General features: G+C 43.8%; 1 protein-coding gene across 3 annotated transcripts; it reads left to right on the top strand.

Moving 5' to 3' along the window:
- On the top strand, positions 1 to 23,613 carry LOC119657887 (protein lava lamp). 3 transcript variants are annotated; one of them, XM_038065029.1, is made up of 6 exons: positions 1 to 74; positions 300 to 454; positions 14,574 to 22,854; positions 22,928 to 23,042; positions 23,101 to 23,249; positions 23,320 to 23,613. In XM_038065029.1, exons 2-6 carry the CDS (start codon positions 368 to 370, stop codon positions 23,391 to 23,393), a joined length of 8,706 nt encoding a protein of 2,901 aa, XP_037920957.1. In that variant the 5' UTR covers positions 1 to 74; positions 300 to 367; the 3' UTR covers positions 23,394 to 23,613. The 3 variants fall into 3 exon arrangements, with proteins under 3 accessions (XP_037920957.1, XP_037920955.1, XP_037920956.1); XM_038065027.1 differs by having other exon boundaries at positions 7 to 94; XM_038065028.1 differs by lacking the exon at positions 1 to 74 and having other exon boundaries at positions 103 to 454.
- The last annotated feature ends 1,672 nt before the right edge of the window (positions 23,614 to 25,285 follow it).

Genomic DNA, 25,285 nt, shown 5'->3' with positions numbered 1-25,285 from the left:
GAACAACTTTGACATTCAATCGAACGTGAAGTTAGCTATCAAATCCAACTGCTGACATGGAACTATTTTGAGTTGTGAGTTTTCCTCGAGATTTGTACGTGAATTTGATGTTTAAAATTCTCATTGACCGGTCATCCAGCTAAGAATCATTTGTGCCAATGCAATACTCATCCGTTGTGCTAAATTCAATCGTGCTTTCTGCTTTCATTCTAGTCTCGCCCTTCCTCAAATCATTCCAAGTGTTTTCTCCAACTCCGTGAGTGCACGTCATCGTTAATATTGTTTTGCTCTCGTTCTAGTTTTGTGTAAGCTCCATGTTTATGAAAAATAATTTCGGAATCGATACGTATCCCTTGAAAATTGCAAAATGTCGACGGGAGACCCGGGTGCCGTCAGTGGACCGGGCGGTCAGGAGCCTATTTCGAATTTGCAGGAGACGATGAATAGACAACAGGTAAGTCCGCCAGTTCGTCCTTGCCTTTCCCCCAGTTCCGGCAGCAAACAAGCTTTTTCGTTAGTGTAATCGAAGGTTGTATGCCTGAGAGTGGCCTTGCTTGCGTGCTTTCGGCTTTATCAAGAGATGACTCGTCGGAAGAAAGGTCAACGCCGAAGATTTGAACTATCACGGTAACAAGACTTTCCACTGTCAAATTTTGAGAATTACCTCGAAGAATGTGCCAAAAAACGAAGACCCGTGCTTGCGAACCAACGCGAGGATAGCTCCCTCCCTTCTCTTCCAAGTGTACCTTACGCTAATGTGGGAGGAGTGTCTACTCGAGTTTCCGGAGAGCCTTCAATCTTTCTGCACTTTCAGGCGACATATATAACTCTAAGGCAACCCTTCGCCGATCATCCTGGGCCAGCGAAGTTCGTCATTTGCTTCCAAAAAATTGAAAAGGAACGAAGACACAGGACACAATAGAGACCAAAACTTGGCAGTAGCTAGAAAATTTTGTTTAGGGATTGAAGCCCTTGCTTCGTGACATCTGCCGTGGGCAGACGCATTTCGTGTTTGTATCGACAGTGCGTTTTTAGTTTGAAGCTAATTTTCTTTTTGCCTATCCGCGTGGGTGTAATAAACCGTGTTTCCTTCTGTTTTGATAGTTTTGGCGGTGAATCGGTTCCTGCTTAAGGAAAAAGGTAAGTGCCTTAGTTTTATTTCTGCTTCTTCACCCAATCAATCTTGTAAGTAGAAATCTGCCCCTGTATCTTTTGGTGGTTTTTCCCCTGCATTCTGGCATCTGTCAAGATAGGCCATGGAGGTTAGGGAGTGTGAACCCCCGGACAAGGGGAAAATAAATTTCGACCGGTCTGTTTCCCAAATGCCAACATCTCCTCAGGCAGCTGTAGGGCCACAGTTCAAAAGCCCAACTGAAATCGGTGGCTATGTCCTAACCAGGAAAGAGCGAAGCGCTTCGAGGAGCCTGTCAAGATCCCCAATCCAGTCTCCCACGATTAAACAACAAAAGGTTTCTGGATTTCTACCAGCCACGACTCAACTCAAAGCTTTCCCTGAGGTCACCCAGTCTCAGGACCAAAGCAAGACCCTTTCACCAATGGAAAAACAAAAAATAGTTCAGATGGAGCAAACAGCCCCAGTGTACAGGTACAGCGAGAACGCTCAATACAAAGCGTACACAGTATGTGTGGAGAGAAGCAACCCCATGACATACATAGATAAGGTTAACGGACAGGAAAGAATTGAGGGTTTCAAACCCCTCAATTTCCATAAACTTACGAGGCGTCTCAACCTCAAAGACCAGGTGGTTACGGTCAAGGAAGATGGGCCTACGAGGGTAAAAGTTTTTTGCAAATCAGCGTCCTGCGCGAACAATTTGGCATCCGACAATCGCTTGGTCACATTAGGGCTAAAAGCATTTATTTCCTTGAGAGATACCCATAGATTTGGGATTATTAAAGGCATCCCCACAGATTTCACAGAAGATGAAATACTTCAGGACATTAACTCCCCGATAAAAGTGGCGAAAGTTCAAAGGCTGAACTTCAGATCTAAGGAAAACAAAGATGTCTTCCTTCCATCTCGAACAGTCAAATTAACCTTCGTTGGCTCTGACATCCCCAAACATATTTCAATCGGTAGCGTGAGGGTTGAGGTTGATCATTATTTAAACAGACCGAGGCAATGTTTTGCTTGTGGCAGATTGGGCCACATTGCCACTAACTGCAAAGCGAAAGTGAGTAGATGCTTAAATTGCAGTGGTCCAAAAGATCAGTGCGATGGCAACACATGCGGGAAAAAAATGTGCTTTATGTGGTAAGACTGACCATGACGCCAGAGACAGGAAGTGCACCATCTAGGTCGAACACCTGGCGATTATCAAGACGGCAGCAATAAAAAATATCTCCATGAGGGAAGCCACTAAAGATGTGAAAAATTATTACGACTCACTGGACTGCGATGTTGACTGTGACGTTGCCTTCCCTCCGCTGGAAAAAGAGAAAGTCAGAACAACTGGACAAGGAATCCTCAAGATGAGTTCAACAGAACCATCAGAGGGAGCAAAAAATTCAGTTCTGCTGTCAAATCAAATCTATGCCAGAACACCAACACCCTTTCCCAAAGGTGACTATCAAGAACCACTTACGCCAAATCAAACTGTTTTCGAACACCCTTTCGAACACCCAACGTACACGGTTGTATCTGAGTACCAGAAAATACTGTCGCAAATCATCAAAGTCATGAACAACATCTCTTCAAAGATACAAGATCCATCTTTGGCAGAAGACATGCAAAAAATCAAAAAACAGACTGATAAACTCAACATCACAAGCGACTTGACGTTCGTAGAAATTGCAAATGGTAAACATCCTACAATATAACATTCAAAGTCTAGCTAACAATAAGTCTGAAATTGAATACTTTGCTAATACTCATGGCTATGACATACTATCCCTACAAGAAATCTTCACTTTTAACTCGTCCCATCATTCTCGGTACCTAAAAGGTTTCAACCTTATGTACAAATTCAGAGAGGATGGCTATGGTGGAGTTGCCCTTGCATTTCGCAAAGGCATAAATGCCAGGCCAATAACCTATGATACCAACATGGACATCATTATTGCTAAGACCATGAACCTTACTCCAAACATCACCATTGCCTCCATATACATGCCCCCGCATACAACTACGACCACTTTCAAAGTAGAACTGGACAAGCTACTTCAATTTCTGAGCAATACCCCAAACACAATAATAACGGGCGACCTAAATGCCAGGTCATTCATACTTGGGGACTCCATTGAGAATAGTAAAGGGAGGCATCTCTCAAACGCACTATGCAGATCTGACTTTAGACTACTCAACAACGGTTCACTAACCTTTGTGGACCAGGTAACAAACGGCAAAACAAGAGCATCTGCACCAGATGTCACCCTCACTAATTCCATTACTATATCCTGGTCCTGGAACGCGCTGGCACAACCGATCTCTAAAAGCAAGCATAAACCAATAGCCATCCACAGTAACACCATTGTAATTCAACAGAAATGCAAAATAGGCCTCCTACATCTAAAAACTGCCTTGCAGTTCATCCCTCCCACAGAGAATTTGAACGGTCTGACAGCAGAAATCCAAAGCAAAATTAAAGAGTCGACATTCAAAATCCGCAAGGGCTCCTCCCATAAACCATGGTGGAACAGTGGTCTGAAGACACTATTTGTAGAGAAAAGGCAAGCTCTGAGAGCCTACCACAGGGATGCCAACCACACCAACTTCATGTCTTTCTCGGTTGCAAACAAAAATTGGTTACAAGCGGTGAAAGCGGCTAAGAAAAAAACCTGGGACGAGATTTGGGAAGAACTGAGTGTCGAAAAAGACACTAAGGTATTCTGGAAAAGCATAAAAAACTTTAAAAATTTTCAAGAGGAAGAAACCAGGAACCAGATTTGGGATTCTGAAAATGACCAGAAATACCTAGACTTTCTAAGCTCAAGCTACAACAAGCCAACTCCAAATAATATTACATCCCACTTACCGCCACCATCGCTGCAACAAAATTTTACTCCTGAGGAATTCGCTCTGGTCCTCAACAAACGGAAAAAGAACTCCGCACCGGGTAATGACCAAATTACGTACACCTACATTCAGTGGCTTAGCCCTCCGGTCAAATCTGCTCTGCTTACCTCCATTAATGAAACCTGGCAAAATTTAAACCCTCCACAGGAGTGGTCTGCTATTAAGATAGTTCCCATACCCAAAATAAATAAAGATCTGTCAGACATTAAAAACTTCAGACCCATATCTCTAATTAATGTTTTCGCCAAAATCCTCAACACACTTGTCAAAAACAGACTAAACCATTTCATTCTAGAGCACAAAATTCTCCCAACTCCCAACAGTCATGCCTATCAGAGCGGATTATCCACTGTGACATGTCTAAATGACATCCTTCTCGCAATCTCCATAGCCAAAGCAAACAAACTGCAGGCGCAAGCGGTAGTTCTTGATGTATCCAAAGCATATGAAAGTGTAGATCTAAAAACCCTTGAATCTAAAATGATCTTTCATAAAATACCAGCCGAAATCATTATCTGGATCTCACGGTTCCTGGCCAACAGGAATCTAATCCTAGGTGATGCGAAGGTGGGAATTTGCAATGGTATACCCCAAGGATGTGTCTTGAGCCCCACGCTATTCAATATTTACACGGCCTCACTTCATAAACCAGTCGACCCCAACATAGAAATCTATTAATAAGCTGATGATTTTTTCATATTAGCCACTGGCAAAACAATTATGGAAACTGAAGTCTCCATTAAAGCCCAAACAGTAGCCCTCATTGACGAATGCAAAAGCCTAAATCTTCACATAAATCCGTACAAATCAAAATTCATTACCCTTAAAAGAAATAGTAGTACACTACACCCCTTGAATCTTGGCAATATCAGCATACAGCAATTCAAAAAGATAACCTTCCTTGGCAAGACAATTAACTCATCTTTAATATTAAAAGACCAAACAATTGACACCATCTCTAAGGTTAAAAAAGCTGCTAGAGTCATCAATTTCTCTACTGGGCATTCTTGGGGCCTTCCTCCCGAAAATAGCATCAAATTGTTCAGAGTGCTAATACGACCCATCCTAGATTACGCTGCTGCCACATCTGTATTAGCACCCAAATACCTGAATAACAAAATCAACTCAATAGCGGCCACAATCCTAAAAAGATGCCTAGGGCTTACCAAAACTGCTCCCCACCTGTCCACCTTTGCTCTGGCAAATGAACCGCCGCCCCATCTCAGAATAACATTTTTAGCAACTAAGGAGCTAATAAGGCTCCATGCAAATCGACCTCATGTCTTTCGGAATGTCCAAGAGAGTGCAGATGCTAAAAATGGCCTCTCTGCAACTTACAAACGTTTCTCTCACCTCTTTGACCTCCTGAGAGCTGACATAAAATCAAGCCCTCCACATACCTTACAAGTGGTTATAACTCAGGCGTCAGGCAGAAACATTCCAAAAACGGCTTTAGCAAATGAGATCAATGCCTCCTTATGCAACTACAAATCCAGGAATTTCGAAATATTTGCCACAGATGCCTCTGTCAGAGGAGGTGATGTAAGCATTGCAGTGGTCAATGATCATGCTGAAACGGTGGGGCAGCACAGGCTAAATCAAATCACAACATTATCAGCAGAACTCCAAGCGGTTTGGCTAGCCACTAAATACGCGTTGGATAAAGGTCATAAGAAAGTGGTCATAATTACTGACTCCCTACATGCGTGCCGGATCTTGGGCAAAGAGTCTACCACTCAGTACATGGTAAACGAAATCCACAACAACATCAAATGCATGAACGGTGAAGAAGTATCAGAGTGAAATTATGCGGTGTTTCCAACGATTAATTAATTGAAATAATAAAACTTGTTGTTTCTTTTTCGTTGGTGTGGGTATTTATTCTTGCAAACAAGTTGTTTGCACTGATGAAGGGAACAAGTGGTTCCCGAAATATCGGTATTTGCAAGAATAAATACCCACACCAACGAAAAAGAAACAACAAGTTTTATTATTTCGGTGAAGAAGTAGTCATAATGTGGTGCCACAAGGAGTGGCATCAAATTAAATGAAAGTGCACATCTGGCAGCTGCCGAAGGCCAGAACAGCGCCACGCTGATGAACTGTCACCTAGCACCCATTGATTTAAACCTTCTGGTTGCCAACCAAATAGCAGAGGAGTGGGACTCAAGCTATCAAAATGACATTCGCTCCAAAGGGAAATTCTTTGCAAAAATATTCCCCCATGTACCCATAAAACCTCTGAAAGACCTTTCCAAACAAAAGGTGTCGCGGATAAAAACTGCCAACAGAATCATGTCAGGTCACTCCTATAATAAACCATGGCTCAAAAAGATGAAAATCATAAGAAATGACAGTTGCAATACATGCAATGCGCAGGAAACCTTAGACCACATCCTCTTCAAATGTACTAAGTATATCCAAATCAGAAATAATGGATAGATCCATCAACTCTGTAGAGCACCTGTTTGCAGAGGACCTAAATAAACACCTACTAGAAATTATCACCTTTCTTGAACAAGCAGAAGTAAAACTTTAGCACTTAAATAAAGCCTAGGTAAAAGCCTAAATTTTTACGGTTATAAGTCAAAAAATAAGCAAAATGAATCTTACTTCTTACTACTCAATCACGTTAACAAATTGAAAATTTACAAAGCAATATAAGGCCCAGTAGCCCATATTTTTCGTAGTCATGCTGGCAACATAGACAACAGTCTAGCCAACCGTGTCACGGAGTCATCGTAGGTGGTATCTGGTGGTATACATCGTTAGCCTGCCGGGACAACGTGGGACAAATCAAAAACACACACACACACACACACAGTTTAGGGATTGAAGAGCTCTAAGTCCGCATCCACTTGATATCGCATCCGATCTAACCCTATCCCGTCTTCGTCCCCTTTTTTCTTTTCTTCAGCCTTTGTCCTTTCACAAGCGGGGTCGGCTCGTCGTGATCGGCTTCGCCATTTGGCTCTATCGAATGCCTGATCTGGGTGCAATCTCGAGGCTTTCAAATCCCCATCCAGCGTATCAAGCCACCGTTGCTTAGGTCTGCCTTTTGGTCGTTTACCATCGACTTCGATGTTCAGACCAATCTTGGCAAGCGAATTCTCGTTTGCACGAATTGCGTGACCATACCATCGAAGACGCCTCTCTCGCAACTTTTCCACGATCGGTGCATCATTCCATTTTTGAACAAGTTGCTCGAGATCATTTTTGCTATCAGATGCTAGGAAAACATCATCTGCATAAAGCAGTGTGTAGGGCGCTGGACGTGGATATCCCGTGTGACAGTGTCCATAACAAGAACAAAGAGGAGTGGTGAGAGGGCGCTTCCTTGATGAACACCAACAGAGACACGAAGCGGTTGATACACCCGCCATACTTCGAACTTTACTTTTCGGATCTTGGTTGAGCAATTGAACCCAGCGCACGAGTTCTTCTGGCTCGAAGTGTTGTCGTAAAGCATACCAGATGAGTTCGTGTGGTACACGGTCAAACGCTTTCTCTAAATCCAAAAAGACAATGTAAAGAGGGCGATGCTTCTCACAGTGTTTCTCCATGAGTAACAGCGCAGCGTGCATTCCGTCAGTAGTTCCGCAGTTCTTGACAATTCCGGCTTGATTCACGGTTATTTCAACGATTTCGCGAATACGGTTGTCAAGAATGCGTTCAAAAATCTTCATGGTATGGGAAAGTAACCGGATCGGACGGTAATTTGAACATTCTGCTGGGCTACCTTTCTTTTTCCATATTGGAATAGTGGTACTTTCTTGCCAGTCAGATGGTGTTCTTCCTTCCTGAATAACCCGGTTAAAGAATTCACTGAGCCACAGTGTTGGGTCCCAGCTCTTCGCTTTCTAGAGCTCAGATGCGATGTCGTCAGGTCCTGTTGCTTTCCCCGATTTCATTTGTTTTATTGCCTCCTCGACTTCAGTTGCGCTGACTGGTGGAACTGCTCCAAATGTCGGCAATGATTGTGGAGTGGAGGATGAGCAAATTCTTCAGTTGAAATCTGTTCGAAGTATTCTCGCCATCTATCCGTTGCGGCTCGACGGTTGGTAGGCAAAGTATTGTTCCTGTCATTAACGCAACAGAAGTGTTCGATATCCTGTGTGCGTTCACTACGGCTTTTAGCAAGTCGATACAGATCTCTCTGGCCATCCCGAGTGGCCAGTTTATCGTAAAGATTTTTGAAATGGTTCGCTCGGGTGACAGGAACCGCTTTCTTTGCTTCCCAGTTGGCATTCTTATAAATTTGCCAATTAGCAGGCGTTTTATCGTCGAGAAATTTGTGGTAGAGGCGTTTCTTTTCACCGATCTTCATTTCAACATCATCATTCCAAAGCCAAGTATCTCGGTTGATGTACCGCTTACCCGGCTTGGTGACCCCGAGGGTTGCAGAGGCCGCTTTGTGGATCGTGTCCCCTTCGTCTCCCTAAATTAGGTGTTAGACTCGAGAGGAGTCCGCGGACTAAAAAAAGTGGGAGTATCTAGAAGCTAGGTTGATTTGAGGCTGAGCTTGTTCGTCAAAGTGTTGGACCAGAAACAGCGCATTTAAAAACCCTCCGAGGATGGATCGATCTCCAGTTCCAGTGTCGCTTTCGCCGCCGGTACCTCCTTTACCTCTCCCAGCAAATTTGTCGGGTCGTAACCGTGACGCGATATCCCCTGACAAAATATCAAAATAATATGTTTTAAACTCTTGAGGCCTAAGATACAACGGGTCAGAGGGATCACTGCCAATTAGATAAGTTCCTTTTTAGTGTCGAAACCTTGACACATTCGACTCTATAGGGGAACTTTTCTTTTCTATTAGAGTAAGCATACACACTGTTTGCGGGAGAAGCGGCGCACGGGTACTGGGAGTATCGGCAAGCCAGCCCAGACGCACAGTGGCTTCATCTGCGGGACGTTCTCCGGGATCAATTTCTGAATCACCTGCCAGACATTGATCTCTAGAAACGGATCTGAAGCCGGACCCAAAAGGACCGAGAATCTTTCCCTGAGTTTTATAAAGATATCCGACGTTTGGTGTCCAGACTCCAGCAACCGCCCAAGGAGGCTGAACTGGACTCTGCGACGTAGCTTCAAACACGAAATCATGCGGGCAATTTTCCCCATTCATATACTCACCACTCGTGAGTTACGAGGATGGGTAGAAAAATGTGAGAATCAACAAGGTCGCTTGGCCATGCGTCAGATGGTTAAAGTGGCGGGTCCAAAACGCCAAACTTATCGGAACTGGACGCAGTGGAAACTTCTGGCGAAAGGTTTCCACAGGAGCAGCAGTTCAGTCTCGTGGTTGTTCCAATTGCGGAGACCTGAAATATCAGTGGCATGATTGCGAGGGAGAATTACGTCGATTCCGTTTTGGCTGTGGAACGCCAAACATTATGAAGCCACGGTGCCCCCGCTGCGCACTTCTAAAAAACTTCAGAGTTCGTTCCAATGGGGAAGGGGCCGCAAAACTCTCATATAGGGACAGCCTCCAAATAAATGGTCTGAGGATTTCCAGGAAAGGTGGGAATCTCATATGCCACGCCTTATTGAAAATTTGAAGGAGAAGGAACAATGATCGAGGATGTCATCCGTCATGGATCCTTCCTTTCAATCGCGGCACTCGAGTCCGAAGATTTACGACTCTGCGCGCTTGGTCGAACCGTGCACGCGAACTCTTGCGTTTGTTCCAAGTATTTTCCAGGAGTCGATGCGGACTCACGAACTGACAATGACACGTATTTCTTGTAAAATGACGAATGAATGAGGGATCGAAGTGTTCAAAGAACCGCCCACATTCCCGAGGGTGGCAAGCACAGAGGCGTGGAAGCACGTCAACCGGACACTTCGATGGAGCCTCAGAATTTGCAGGCGGACGTTGACAGTCAATTTAGCCATTTTTTAGGTATCGCGTCCGGCCACCTATGATGGTCTTTTGACCATCGTCAATCTATTTTGTCATAATACAAGGTCGCAATTTGCGATTGGGCTTGGGGCTAGATGGAGTGGAGATGATCAATTGCTGTTGGAAGGTCTGAATATAACTTGTATAGTAGTAGCTGCTCAAACCCTTTGGGCGCCGCAACGAGCATCTGGGGTAGTAAAGGACGCTCTTCCGAGAAAATTGTGAAGCCAGTAGCGTTTATCTAGTGCTGAACATCATGCTTGACTGATTGAAATATATTACGATTGATAGTAATGTTGGGATATTTTTGAAAGAGTGGGCGAATGCATGGGTCTTGACGACCTAAGAGAGGTTGTGAGATCTATCAGGGGCCTATGTTGCATATTCACCAGCAGCCCAGAGTGACATCCCTGTGTCACTGTGTCTGTGTACCATTGTAAATCTCACGATCATCAACAAGCTCTTTCGTGATGCAAAGTACTGTAAGTGAACCTCCATCGGATTCTCGGAGCACAAAAAAGGAAGAAGTGCTCTCGAGAGTCCCAAAATCTAAGCTCGCTTACTATCAGCTGATAGCGGTGGAGATCGCGTTGTAATTGGGGAAAACCAGCATTCGAGGAACCCTCGCTTCCGTTTCCGGGGAGCGTGCACACATTCCAGAACCCAATCAAAACTAGTTTTAAATAGCCAAAGACGGTAGACGTGAGATTAATTCCTGCTACCTCTATGTGTTGTTTTTGTTTTGTTTCACGAGATCCTGGCAAGCTAACGATGCAAAGCGAGGTCACACCGGTCCGGCTGATAACTCCCGACAGGAACGGTAATGTCAGACCTTTGCATATGATCCCAGCAGTTACGATATGTTGTCGATTGATCAGAAGAGTAGTTTCTGTACGATGTCGACAAGCCATAAAGAAGATTTGTTTGTCAAAGTCACTTCTTAGATCATTTTGAGCTTTTCTTCTTAAGGATCGGGACCAGTTTCACTTCACACAACTCCATAGGAGGGTTTTGGTTGAGCCAAATCTCATTTACAGCCTCAATGATTACGTCGCACGCCGCAGAGTTTAGACATTGTATGTAAGTGTAGATGATTCCGGCAGTACCAACGACGGAATGCTTTTTGTGCTTATCAAGGACCTTCTGAAATTCAAGGGGAAGAATGGTTGAGAGGTGTATGGAATTGTGTGGGCCAGGGGAAAAGATTCAGGACCGCTGTTGTAATGACTTTTCACAAGGCTCAGAAAACGGAGGCACTTTGTCTCTTCTGAGGCATTAAGGTGTTCTTAATCGTCCTGAAGTAATTTGATCCGGTTAATCTTTTAAGGATTTGCAATCGGAAATGTTCATTCATGTATTATGTCAAGAGTTCCTCTTTGCCCCCCTAACGACTCGAATCCAATTGGGTCTTGATTTAATGAAGGTTCGGAAATTATCATTGATCACCAACATTCTGAACTTCCTGAAAGTCAGCTGCTTGACCCAAAAGAGGGGTTTTAACTCTGCGCCCCACCTGTGTTTCTGGACCGATTCTTTGCCATTTAACTGATAATTCCAGAGTGAAATTCGGTTTTTATTTTTTCAAATATATTCTTGGTTCCTGAACGAAGAGTGATGGTGGAGAGCCTTATATGGAAGTGGGTGCGCTCGATTTTTGAGGCACTGATTTGGGTGACCTTGTTACTTTGGATGAGGATTGGCTTATAGTGTGAATTGGACAAGGTAATGTGGCGGAAAGATCCAGTAGGATTCGGCCTAACCAAGTACTTAAAAAACGTGCCATTAATTAGAACAGAATGTGGAGCCGCTGACAATTTCTTCGAAGACTTGGCCCTTGGAGGAAATGAAAGACTCTACGAAGAATTCAATGCGGGCCGTTAAGTCGCCTATAATTGGGGCACTTTATCTGACCTCAAGGAAGTTAAACAGTTTGTTGAGTTCACTGGTGAAGAGCACTCTTTCAGTAGATGGGGGAAATATGCCGAGACAATGATCGAATTGGTGTTTAAATTTGCTCCGTCCATATGTCCATAGCGGCAGCGAATCCCTTTGCTAAAAGCAATGACGATTCAACTGTACCCGTTCGTTTTAATCAATTTTACTGTACCAAAGCCAAAAATGTTCAGAATTACTTGAAATTTAACAATAAATTAGTAATTTTCGATATGTCCACCTTTGGTGTGAATAATGGCCTTGAGATGGCAAATGAAGCCCGCAAGTGGTTCTGTGGCATTTTGGTCCGACGAAGCACTTGCTTGAGATGATCAATGCTTATGTATAGGAGGAATAGGGATGATTAGAGCCTCTTTCCAGAGATGGGGAAACTAGCATCCTTCTAGACTTCTGTTGTAAATTATACACAGGGGGAGGGAAATATATTTTTTAAGGTTGAGAAGGAAGAGGTTAGGAAGTCCATCAGGACCAGGTCCGACATTGGTATCAAGAGTACCAGTGAAGAAATCGAACAAGGAAGACGAGATTCAGAGCAGTTTGCGCGTTAGAAGGGGCGTAAAGGGTGGAGTGGTCGAGGGAGAAGACATGGAAGAGAAGTAAGAGCAGAAAAATTCGTAGGATTGTGCGGGATATTGGTAGTGAAGTCAGTAAAACTGATGGAAGAGGGAAGAGATTGGGTTGGATTACGGGAATAGCGAGTGTGGGACCAAAATGGTTTCAAGCTACCGCGGGCAAGGCCGACCTCGACACTCAATAAGTTTCTTTTATGCCCGCGTCATTCTTAGAAACCCGAAACTTCTTCCGCTTCAGGCGGATATTATTGAGGATCTCCGTCGTGAACCATGCTGAGTACAAGCAAGGGAAGCAAGGGAAGAAGGAACATAACAGGAGAGGAGATCGGACAGAATATTGTAAAAGGTACTAAGAGCTTGATCATACGATCACATTTGAGTTGCATAATATGTGATCCCAATTGATAGATGCTAAAGCTGAGTTGTGACCGACACAGTTGACTTTACGGAAGTTGTACTTAGAAGATTTACGCGCAGTTGTGTAGTTTGAACAGGGGAGCTTCGCTTCAAATTCAAGTTAAACATACAAATGTGTAAGGAAACTAAGAAGGGTGGCGCTCGGAAAGGTTGGAAAGAAAGAGATCGAGATTATAAGATAAAGTAGAAGAAAGTAGAAGGGAAGAATGGGAAAGGTTGTTGGAAGGAATTGGAAGGCCAGTGGAGTAAGGAAAGGAAGAAAGGGAGTGAAGGGAATCTGACATTGCTATTCTCTCTCACACTGCTAGTTCCACTATTTCTTTCGCTCTTCTCCTGGAACAGTGGGCCTCGCTACCTTTTCAAAATATGCCCAGACGGAGGACCACAGTAAGCTCCAGGGATTTCATTATTTTTCTTCCAAGGACAGGTAAGTGTTGTATACTGCGACTGTCAATTGGATTGCAATTCTTGTTCCTGTTGTTGTTATTAGTGTTGTTCTCTGCGAGCATGTATATTCGTTTTAGGTGACCTCCGTGGTTATTTATACAAGCAGATTGGTCCCGCATGGGTTAGCAAAAATTCTTATAGGAATTTGTATTCATAGCCAGTGAAGTCCTCGGTGTTTAACATAGGTACCTGTCTTGAGACTTAATCCTACGGCCCTCTTCAGGCACGGATTGATTTTGTGATCACAATCAGAGCCCCGCTGAGACAAGCGCAACGGTACCAGTCTATACCAAGTGCATGACTCAGCATTCATACTGGTGGATGCAAGAATTACCTAAATCTCTACCGAACTATGGAGTACGGCACACGTGTTGATATGCAGCACCACATCGAGGCCCGAAGGTCTCTTCTCGCTCGGGCACAACCACAGCCCTCATGAAACTCCCACAAGGGGGCCAACCGCAACCAACCGAGCTGTACTCAGATACGACAGGAATTCTCCTGAAGTATAAGAGTCCAGGGGCTACCTCGGTTCCCATGGTACCAGTATACTCCTGGTAAGGTTTCGTGATCGAAGCCACTTCAGATGAGTCCCCGTGCAGACTCGGGTCTGATCGCCCTTGCTAGGCTTTGGAGAATTCGCCTACTGCATCACGGCCGGCAAGCCAATGCGATACAGCGGTTCCCGGTGCCACCACCTGGAGGTTCTCCTCGGTCACTTGGGTTTGGTTCAGACGACAGGGTTGCCGCCCCGTCTTCCTCTCCGCCACCTCAGAGCACCGTAGCCAGGATCAAGCGCTAATCAGAAATCTACCTCAACTGATTCTGCATCGCCAAAATAATGACGTCAACTTTGACCGTACTTGCAGTCCAGCCAAGACAATTTTCGGAACAGAAGCCGGTGTAACATTAGCCTGAGAGCTGTTTGCACGAGGTGTTACTGTGTAGTCCGGCGAAATGCCACAGCTGTCAGCTCAATGCGACCCTCGTCACTCAAGTTATTTTACTAATGACTGGCGACAACGGTAAATTTGTCTTGGCTGTCCCAATCCATTTGGCCCAAAATAAGGGTGGAATATGCTGATTAATTCTCTGTTTCTCAAACGATGACCACAAAATATTGTTTTTATTTTTTAAGAAACTTGTTTGGCTTCTGATTTCATAAGATTGATCCTAATTGTATTCCATTATGCAAGTAATTTGCTGGCTAATAGAGAGAAATGATTTCTTTGGTATATTCCAGGAAAAAATATCTGCTCTTAAGGAATTAGTTCGAAAATCGGAAGCTGCTCACGGCAAATCAACAACGTCTGCTCAAGAAAAGGTTAAAAACATTGCAAAACGACTTAGTCACATCAAGTCGAAAGCCCGTTCCCGGCAAAACCTCGATTCATCTTTGAGCGAACTAAAAGATGAGCCGATCTTTGAAGAAACTCCAGTCTCCTCGCCTGCCCCACAAAAAGCCCGGTCGGAAACACCGGGCAGTGAAAAAATTCAATTGCTTCGTCGTCAAGTTGAGGAAAGCAAGATCAAAATGGCAGAACGTGAAAACAGCAAACGAGAAATTGAAGAACGAGTGACCCAGTTGAAAGCAAAATTCGACAGCACCCAACAGAGCTTGGAACGTTCATCGGAATTGGGTAGGTCAATGGGCGATTTGAGTATACTCAGCCCGGGGTCGGTGAAGGAAAAATTCAAGTCAGCCACAGATTTATCATTCACTCCATTGAACTTAGACAAAGAGAAAATCAAGTTCCTGGAGAATCGAATCAAATTGTTGGAGAAGCAAATCGAGAAACAAGGAAACACTAGTACTGTCTCTGAGCCAGAAGCAGTGACTACTTTAAAAAATCGAATCTTAGATTTGGAGGAAAACCTTCGGGAGAAAGAATGCATTATCGAAGCACGCACTCAAGCGGTCAGCTTGATGAGTGAAAGTTTGTCGGCGAAGACGGCAACTACCGTCGATACGCTGGAAGAAACCAGACTGGAAATGCAAAAGATGCAGCAAACTTTTGTGGAGTCCGAGAATACGTTGCGCGAACAAATTAGATCCCTCCAGGATGAAATCGCGGAAAAAGACCTTAAAATTCGAAACTTGGAAGAGGTAAATGATATACTCGAGACTGCGAGGTTTGAACTAACTGTGAAAAATGCCGATTTGGAGAGTAAATTGGAGGGAGTGCAGGAATACACCAAACTCGATGAGCTGAATAAACTTAATGAAACCCTCCAGCACAAAATTACTACTTTGGAAGAACAACTTACAGAAAAGACGGTTGAGTGCAATGTCCTCAATGCCAATTTCTCAGTCCTCCAAGAAAAACTGAAATCCACTGCTCCAAAGTCTTTGTTTTCAAATTCAGGGGATGAAGAGGCTGGACTCGAAATAAAAAAACTGAAAGATCAATTGGATGAGGCAAACAAGAGCATGATCAAGATCAAGTTGAAATCGAAGCAGCTACAAAAGCAAGTTGATAAATTCAAGAAAATGTCTGATGCGAATAGTGAAGTGATTCGATTGTCGGATGAAAATCAAGAGCTCCAAATGAAGATCGCAGAGTTGGAGGAGGAAAAGGGAAGTCTACAACTGAAGCTGCTAAGCGGTGGAAGTGAAATCGAGAAAATGGACGAAAGCGAACTTGCCAAAAAGATTCAGGTACTGGAAACAACTTGCCAAAACCAAACTTCAGCCATTCAGCTACTCGAAGAACAGAAATTAGAACTTCAAACCACCAACCAGGAACTGGAGAGTCTTAGGGATCAAATTCAACAGACGGAAAGACAGAAAGATGCTGAAGTGGCCTCCCAAATCGAGTCGATTGAATTAGAGGAACGTGAAGACAAATACATCTTACAGACGAATAAGCTCACTGCTGACTGCGAACAGCTGAGGAGCGAAAACCAGAAACTGCAAGAAGAAATCCACAGGCTTGAAGATGAAAAACAGGAGCTCCAAAAGAAAGTCGATCATTACATTGCGGAAAATATCGAGCTCCTGGACAAAGTGGAAAAACTTAGCAAGTCGAGCTCTTCCGCGGAATCAATTGAGATTGTAGAGCGTTTGACGCACCAAGAAAAACTTGAAATGGAAGAGTTCAATAAAAAGGTCTCTGCACATGAAGAGTCTGAAGCGGAAGCACATTCGAAAGAAAAAGCGGATGATCAACCTGATACAGTCATGGGGCAGGAGCTAAGTGACAGTCTAGTCAAGTTACGTGAGGAAAGTTCGGAACTCATGCATCGCATCGAATTGTTCACGAAAGAACGACGGGAAGTGTTGGGAAAAATGGAAATTTTGACTTCGGAAAATCAGGAATTACTAAAGCAAATTGACGAACTGAAGGCGGAGAAAGCAACAGTTGAAGATCTTTTGACGAAAACCAAGTTGGAAATCGTCGTGTTGGAGGATAAACTCGACACGACTACGTCGGAAAAAATAGAGTTGCAAAAGGAATTCGCGGAGAGTACAGAATTGAAAGCGAAATTGGAGGACGAACTAAATGCTCTATCACAAGCGAAACACGCTGCGTCGAATAAGGCGTTTTATCGCGAGACAATTGATCAGTGCAGCGAGAGTTTATCCCAGATGACAGCTGAGTTGGAGAACTATCGAAAGTCGAATGACAAAAGTACCCGTTTGAATGCCTCGAAAAAGTTAGCTAAGGAAGCGAAAAATGCTTGCCAACAGTTCAGTGATTTGTTAGAGAAGCTACGAACGTCTGAAAATATAGGAAAGGAGGCCGATGAGAGTGCGGTTGACGCAGAGCTGAAACGAAAGCTTGTGGAATCCGAAGCCACAATTGAATCCCTCCAGGGAGAATTAAAAGCATCTATAGAAAGTTTAGCCGTTAAAGACGCGCAAGTTGTAGAAATTAATAAAAAATTGAATTCGGCACTGGGAGACTTAACTGAAGGACGATTACAGCACCAGACAGAACTATCCGCTCTTGAAAACATTCGCAAAGAACTGGAAGCTAAGTTAGGGGCTGCTGACAATGAGATCAACATTCTAAAAACGTTAGTGGCTGAGCAGAAACAGCAACTGATAGAAGCATTTACCGAACACGAAATCGAGCTCAATGCTAAACTGGCTGAAATCGAGAAATATGAAAAGCAAGTCAGTGGATTGCAGTCGGAATTGAATTTACTGCAGAATGAGAACGCAAAATCTAACGAAACGTTCAATGCTGAGTTGAAAGAAGAAATAAAGAAGTTGGAGAACGCATTGAGCGCTAACCAGAAACTGATTGCCGATCAGTCAGCGGATCTGCAAAATAAACAAGACACCATCGAGACTTTGAATGCCCAGATCATGGAACTCTATAGAACAATGGAGGAAAATTCCGCCAAGGTAGCCGAGAAAGACGACGAAATAACGTATCTGCAAGAACTGCTCGAAGCAAACAAGACGGAGAATGAAGCGCTTGCGAAAGAAAACGAGGAAAATAAAAGTGTAATAGAAAAACTTTTGTTGGAGCTGCATGCAAATAGGAGCAGCGGAGAGAAAACTGAAATGCTGGCAGACCTAGAGAGGCAGAACGACTTGCTGGACGCCAAAGTTAAAACGCTGGAGAAGACCAACCTTGAATTGGAAGCGAAAAACAAGGAACAGGTGGAAAAACTGAAAAAATTCGCCGCAAATTTGAAAAAGAAATCGATTCATTGTACAGAATTGGAGACAAAGCTGAAAGAAGTGAATTCCTCGCCGCAAACTGCCTCTTCGTCTATCGCGGAGCAAGAGGACTTGGTGAAGAACTTGCGAAATGAAGTTCACCAATATCAAGCGCAAATCAACGCTCTTCGTGCAGCAACCATTCCTAAACAAGAAGCGGATTCACTGAAGAATGAAATTACCAGTTTGAAGAAAGAACGAGACTCCGCCCTGGAACAATGTAGAGCGCTTGCTTCGGAATGTGAAAGCCTGAAGACTGAAGTGACACAATACAAATCGAAAGTGGAGTATTTCGAGCGAAGCATCAATGAAGTGCATGGTTTGGTAGATGTACTTCACAAAGATACAAATATGAAGGAAGACGAAATCCAGAGATTGCGGAAAGAGCTCGAACTAAGCCAAAACGAGTCGCGTCTTAGTCAGGAGAAGCTACACACCATCAGCGAGGAGCTGAAAAGCAAAACGTTGAAATTCGAGAAAAGCAAATCTGTTATTAAAGAGAAGAATCGAGAAATTCATCGACTCACTGGCGAATTAGAAGATCTGCAGAAAAAATCGACCGTTCCTGTCGCTGAGGTAACCAAGGAAGATAACACTGAACTTTCCCAACTTCGGGAGGAATATCAAAAACTGGCTCAAACGTATGATAATGAACGTGAGACGTTCCAACAAACGATCACTCGCTTAGAGACTCTCTATGACGGCATTCAGGCGAAATTCCAAGAGAATACGGGCTACATTGAATCGCTAGAGACTGAAAATAATAACTACAAAGAGAAGATAATAAAATTAGAAAACTGCATAGCCGCCTTCGAAGAAAGACGACAATCACTGGAAAGGAAGACGGACATGCTCGACGCCCAGTTGCAGGAGAAAACGGATGAATATGAAAGAAACGAAGACGCCTTAATATATCGCCTCAACATGCTCCTGGATCACGATGACGTTATCGGGAAACGACTAATAGAAGCACAAGAAGCGAAAGAAGAATTGGCGGAGAAAATGGAACACTTGTGCGGCGAGAATGCAGAATTACAACTGCAACTCTCGAAAGCTGAGAAAGACTTAGATACATACAAACATGAACATGTAGATCGTTTAACAGCCGAGAATGAGTCTCTTCAGGAGCAACTTGAAAATGTACGATCAGAAATAAGCAGACAACAAAACATCTACGAAGGTCGTCTGGCACAGAAACATGCCGAAATTGATGAGCTAGAAAACGACCTCAGTGTTCAGCTTAGTAATATTAACCAAGAAAAACGTAAACTACAGGAAAGCCTGGAAAAAGCGCAGGATGAAATCAATGAGCTGAAAGATGAAAATGTGAGACTGAAGGAGAGTGCCAACTCGCTGGAGCAAATTAGAAGCGATCTTGAACGAGAAATGACGTGGGTCAGAATGCAAAATGATAACATGACGCAGGATCAGTACGAATTGCAAGAAATGAGAATGCAAGTGATGCAGGATAAAACGGAAATCGAGAATTTGAAACATCAACTGGAATCCGTCGTGCAAAGCCATGAAATTGAAATGAATGGCCTCCGCGAGCAAATCAAGGAATTGGATTCTGTTCGAATGCAAGTCGGTCAGAATCAGACAGACGACCAAGTCTTCATTGAAAATGAGAACAAACGACTGAAAGAGCAATTGACGGAGAAAGAAGCAGCCATTGAAAACTACCAAAAAGAGAATTTGAAGCTTCAAATGGCTTCCATGGTGGCAGGCTTGAGTGCACCGCCTGATACTTTCCCAGCAGCGGCCCAGTCGGGCGACCTGACGGTCCTAGAAACAGCCAATTCTGAGGCAATGTTCAAAGAAAAAGTGAAAAGTCTAGAGGAGGAGGTAAACAAACTTCAGTCGCTTCTGGCTGAAAAGGATCAAATTTACAATGCAAGCGTGCAAGACGTCCAGGTCCTGCAAGAGCAACTTGCAAAATCGCAGCAAGAATTATCCGAACTACGAACTGAGTTGCAAAAGCCAAGTTTCACACATTCCACTGCGCCTGCCGCACCACCGCCTAATAATTTCTTCGCGACCACATCGGACTCGAACTCCATTTTTGATGAGTTAATTACCGCACATCATGTAGGGGAACTGGGACAGGGAGCTGGTCAACCCGATCAGAAGAAAATTGAGGATCTAGAACGAAACGTTTCAGATTTAGAAAAGTACGCAAACGAATTGGAAAATAAACTTAAAAATTTGACGGCTATTCACGAAAATACATTGATCCAGTTACAGGATCAGGTACGTCGATATGACGAGGCTGTTAAAAGCTACGAAGAGCGGATCAAAGAATACGAAGATAAACAAAAGGAGTTGGAAGTCCAGAAGAATATTGAATCGATGATCGTTACTGAAAACTTGGCAACTGAACCAGTTCCATCCTTGAATTTATTCTTTAATAATGCTCCACAACAGCCTGCATCGGAGTTTGATCGCTTAGTACAGGGCTCTGGCAATGCTACGGCCGAGTCGAATCCAGTTCCAGTGGTAGAAGAGGTTATAGTTCCTAAGAAGGCCTATTTACTTTATCCAGAAGCAACGGAAGCAACAGCTATCGATACAGAAGAGGGCTGGGGCTGGGGTTCGGAAGAAGCCGCCTTAGAAGAGCGTCATCAGAATGAGATGATGCAGTCGAAATCGAATGAAAATGCCCAAATATCAGAATATAAAAATCGCATTGACGAACTCGAATTGGAGAGAAGTCGATCTGATGAAAGAGTGATCGAGCTGCAAGTAAAATGCGGTAAACTTATGAAAAAGTTGAAAGAGTATAAATTAAGACTCGATCAAGCCGAATCGGAGAAGGCGTTCAGGAAATCAACCTCAATTGATTCCAGTGATTTAGACCTCGCCATACAGGATGAACTGAAGTCGCAAGTTAAGAGCCTGGAGGAGAAAGCGTCAGAAATGAAGAAATTACAGGAAAAAGAATCCGCCGAAAAGCAAAACTTATTGAAGCGGATTGATGTCCTTACCTCAGCGAACGAGCGAATGACAGAGATGAAGGAGCGCCAAGATATTGAAGTGGAGGGACTTCAAGTGAAAATCAGGCAGCTAAGCCAGCAACTTAAACAACTGGAAGAATGGGGTGAGCGAGATGATAGCAACCGCCATCAAGTGGAAACTACTACGACCGCAACAACACAAACTGTTGAGCATAAAGAATTGCAAGTCAAACTAAAAACTACGCTTCAGGAACTGGAAGACTTGAAAGTTGACCGTGACGAGCTACAGGCACTTCTTGATGATGAGAGGGAAAATGTGCGGATTAGCGAAAATAAAATCAAGGAATTGAAAGAAAAGCTGGAAACTGCGGAAACAACCGAACTTGTCTCAACTGCCACACAAAATGAAGTAGAAAAACTGAAACTCGATTTAGAAAACCAGCAAGTTCGTCTTTCCGAGAAGGAAGCAGAACTAAGCAATGCCGCACAAATGAACCAAAACTTCCAATTCCAATTAAACGACTACCAAGCAACAATCGGCCAACTATCAACTGAGTCGGATTCCATAAAATCTCAGTTGGGAAAACTACAGAATGAGTATCTCGAGAAGGTAAATGAAAACGCGCAGCTGTCAGAAGATGTGAGAATGTGGATGGAAAAATGCAACACATTTGCCGAGGAAATTGAAGCCTTGAAGGTCAACTCGGAGATTAGAGCGGAGTCGTCGCAAACAAGCGACACGCTCGAGGAAAAAGTTCAAGATCTTACATCGCAAGTACAATACAAAGAGGCAGAAATCTTGCATCTGAAACAGAAGGTGCAAGATTTGATGCAAGAAGATCAGACTCAATTATTAGTACAAGAGATACTCACAAAGAACCAGGAAATTGTTCAGCTTAGGATGCAAGTTCAACAACTCGAGTCAGATAAAGTTGAATTGGAAAATAATTTGTCGAAGCAGTTAACGGAAGAAATGGCTCAGAGATCCACAAGAAGCACGGATGACTCTCAAGAAAAGATAAAAGTGTTAGAAAAAGAGCTAGAAGACATGAAGCAAGAGAAACAACAAATGGAAACTGAGCTGCAAGTTCTAAATAATCACGTTATGAATAGTTTGGCGAATGAGGACAGAATGAAGGAAATACTTCTGGAACTCGACACGAAAAATCTAGAACTGACTGAACTGAAAAGCACCTTGGAAACGATGAAGCAGCAGCAAATAACAACCGAAGGAACCTCAACCAAGACACAGCCAGATGCTGATGTAGAAGCTCGAATTGCTGAAGTGAATAGGGTCTGGGAGCAAACAGTTGAACAAAAGTGTTCCGAAATTGCAGAGAGTTGGCGCCAATATATGGATCAACGGGAAACTGAATTCAAGCAGCTTGAAAATAACCTCAACTTACAAATTGAACAGCTACGAGCAGGGATTGTAGTGCCTAAACCTAAAACTCCGGAAGAAATTGAGCTGGAGTCTGAGACAGTAGACTCCGAGACGCTACAGAAAATGAGGAGCGTCATGGAACAGCAAGAGCTCGAAATTGTCACATTGAAAGAACAGTTGGCAATGCGTAGTGCAGAATATGCAAGATTAGCAGCTAGACACGATCCCTACGCTTTATCGACATCTTCGAATCTCTCGTTCGAGCCGAGAACGCAACGAAAATTATCGACGAGCAGCAGTGGAATGACTGCTGGAAGCGATCAACCTGGGGTGGTCCCTAAATCCGAACTCGACCTGGCGCTGTACATGCTACATCAGCGGGATATGCGTTGTGAAGAGTTAACTTTGGAATTGGTGAGTTTATTGGAGGAACGAGATACGCTTCAGCTGAAGCTTTCCAATTCTTTGAGGCAAATCGAGGAGATCAAACAGAAATCTAGTTATCTAGAATGTAAGTGAGGGCGAGTTGAATTTTTTGAATAAGATTGAAGGAAATTGAAAATGAATATTGTTAATCGTTTTAGCTGGCTCGGAAAGCGATCAGGCTTCATCGAACGCAAATAGTCCCGAAAAATCGACGAAGCCTAAGCCGGTAGGTGGAGCGGAGACTGACCAGCAAAGTGATAACTTGAACTCAAAGTAACCGAATTTCATTGGATTTACATCAAAGCTCTTCACTAAACAATACCCATTTCAGGATCTCACAGTTGCAGTCAGTAGGGTATGCCAAAGATAAACGAATTAGAGAAGAACGCGAGCAACGACAAAGACAAATGGAGAAGATACAACAAGATGTGGCCAACATTCCTAGCGAGGCTGTTTCAGAGTTAGTTGGCAGCAACTTGTGTAAGTGTTTGTGGAAATATGTTTCTAATTTCTGTATTAAGTAACTATTTGTTCTCTTTTGCCTTCATAGCAAATACGGTGCAAAGTCCTTCCAATGTTCTCCTAGATTGGCTGTGGGGTAAAAACAATTCCCAACAGAGCTAATGATTGCTTTGCAGTCAGTGGCATGGACACCTCTAATTTTCCGGACGTGTTTTGGTACGTTTTCTCGCCGTAAAGAGGAGATCAAACGATTTTTGTTGGTTAAAACCGGAGGAAACATGTTGATATCGCATCTTTTGTAATTTATTTGTAATTAGTGAACGTGTACATAGTTATCGCAACGTTGATGGAAATATAAAGATTTTATTAGTGACAAGAGAAACGTTTTTTTTTTATTTGTGGAGGCATACATACCCTCCCAGGTCGCCTTGTTGACATAGACTGAAATATTTTCTTCTCTTGCGTTCGATAATGTATAAACTAAGAATCATTGAGGGGGGGGGGGAAGAACAAGCCTGTGAATTCCAGAAGTACAGGGAGTAACCGGACGCAAAGAGGAGAATCTAATGTTCGACCCATTGGGTATATTGGTGCGATGGACTAAGTATTTTTATGAATTGCTCAACAGATAGGGGTACCACTTAGCGGAGTACCCTTTATAAGATATTTTTCAGTGTCCTATTCGGTCAGTTAGCCCCATATGCCCGAAAAAATTCTCTTCTCTTCTCTATACCGAAAAGAAAAACTATTGGAATATGGCCATTAGATGGCCAGATGGCATAATGCCAGTCATGCTACAGAAGCAGCAGGAAAGGGTTGTGCCGTGGCTTGTTGAGATTTACCGGAGCTGCATCGCTTTAGGATACATACCGCAGTCCTGGAGGCGCGCACGGGTGGTTTTCATACCGAAAGCGCGCAGGCACGATCATGAGTCCGCGAAGGACTTTCGATCAATCAGCCTCACCTCTTTCGTGTTGAAGACCCTAGAACGCGTCCTGGACATTCACTTAAGGACGATTATGGAGAGAACACCTTTCTCTAAGTCCCAGCATGCCTACCTCAAAGGAAAATCCACAGAAACCACCCTCCACGAGTTAATTGGCACGGTTGAGCGGTCGCTGCAGTACAAGCAGTATACCCTTGCTGCCTTCTTGGATATAAAAGGAGCTTTCAACAACGTCAGTACCAACGCCATCAAGGAAGCCTTGACCGGTATTAGATTGGAGGGGTATCACACGCATTGGATTATATCCATGCTGAGTACCAGGATAATCCAGTCCGATCTGGGAGGCAACCACTTGACCAGAGCTGTAAACAGAGGCAGGCCCCAGGGTGGTGCCATCTCACCGGTGCTCTGGTTAATAGTAATGGACAAAATTTTACGTACATTGGACAGCAGCGGGATGAAGGTGGTGGCGTATACCGACGACTTGGTGATATTAGTATCAGGGATGTTTCTTTCTGTCCATTATGAGCGACATCATGGAAGGAGCGTTGCGAAAGGTGTGCCTGTGGGCCGCAAGATGCGGACTCAGCATAAACCCACCAAGCCAAGGATACCTGAATTCCATCTACCACGGCTGAATGAACAAAGATTGGTTCTTTCCTCTAATGTAAAGTATCTGGATGTAATCCTGGATCCTAAGCTAAATTGGAGGTTGAACATAGAACTGAGGGTTAAGATAGCCTTCTATGCCTGTAAGAGAACCTTTGCAAAGAAATGGGGTCTCCGGCCGAGGATGGTTCTCTGGATGTACACCGCTGTAGTGCGTCCGATCCTGACGTACGACTCTATTGTATGGTGGCAGGCTTTGAAGAAGAAATACAATAGAACGAAGCGTGTGCAGGTGCTACGGGGGCTCTGCAGTCCTGCCCGGCAGATACTCTCAATGTACTCCTGCATCTCCTCCCCCTAGACCTCCACATCGAATATGTTGCAGCGTGCAGTGCCGTCAGACTACGTGAGTCCGGATGCTGGGCAGCGAAGTCCTACGGCCACAGCAACATCCTAGATGAAATACCTCGAGAAATCTGGGCACCCCCCACGGACTATG

The sequence above is a fragment of the Hermetia illucens genome, chromosome 5 (genome assembly GCF_905115235.1).
Source record: "Hermetia illucens chromosome 5, iHerIll2.2.curated.20191125, whole genome shotgun sequence".
NCBI classification, from domain to species: domain Eukaryota; kingdom Metazoa; phylum Arthropoda; class Insecta; order Diptera; family Stratiomyidae; genus Hermetia; species Hermetia illucens.
The sequence above is the reverse complement of the archived record's forward strand: the minus strand, read 5'-3'. Positions and strand labels throughout refer to the sequence as shown.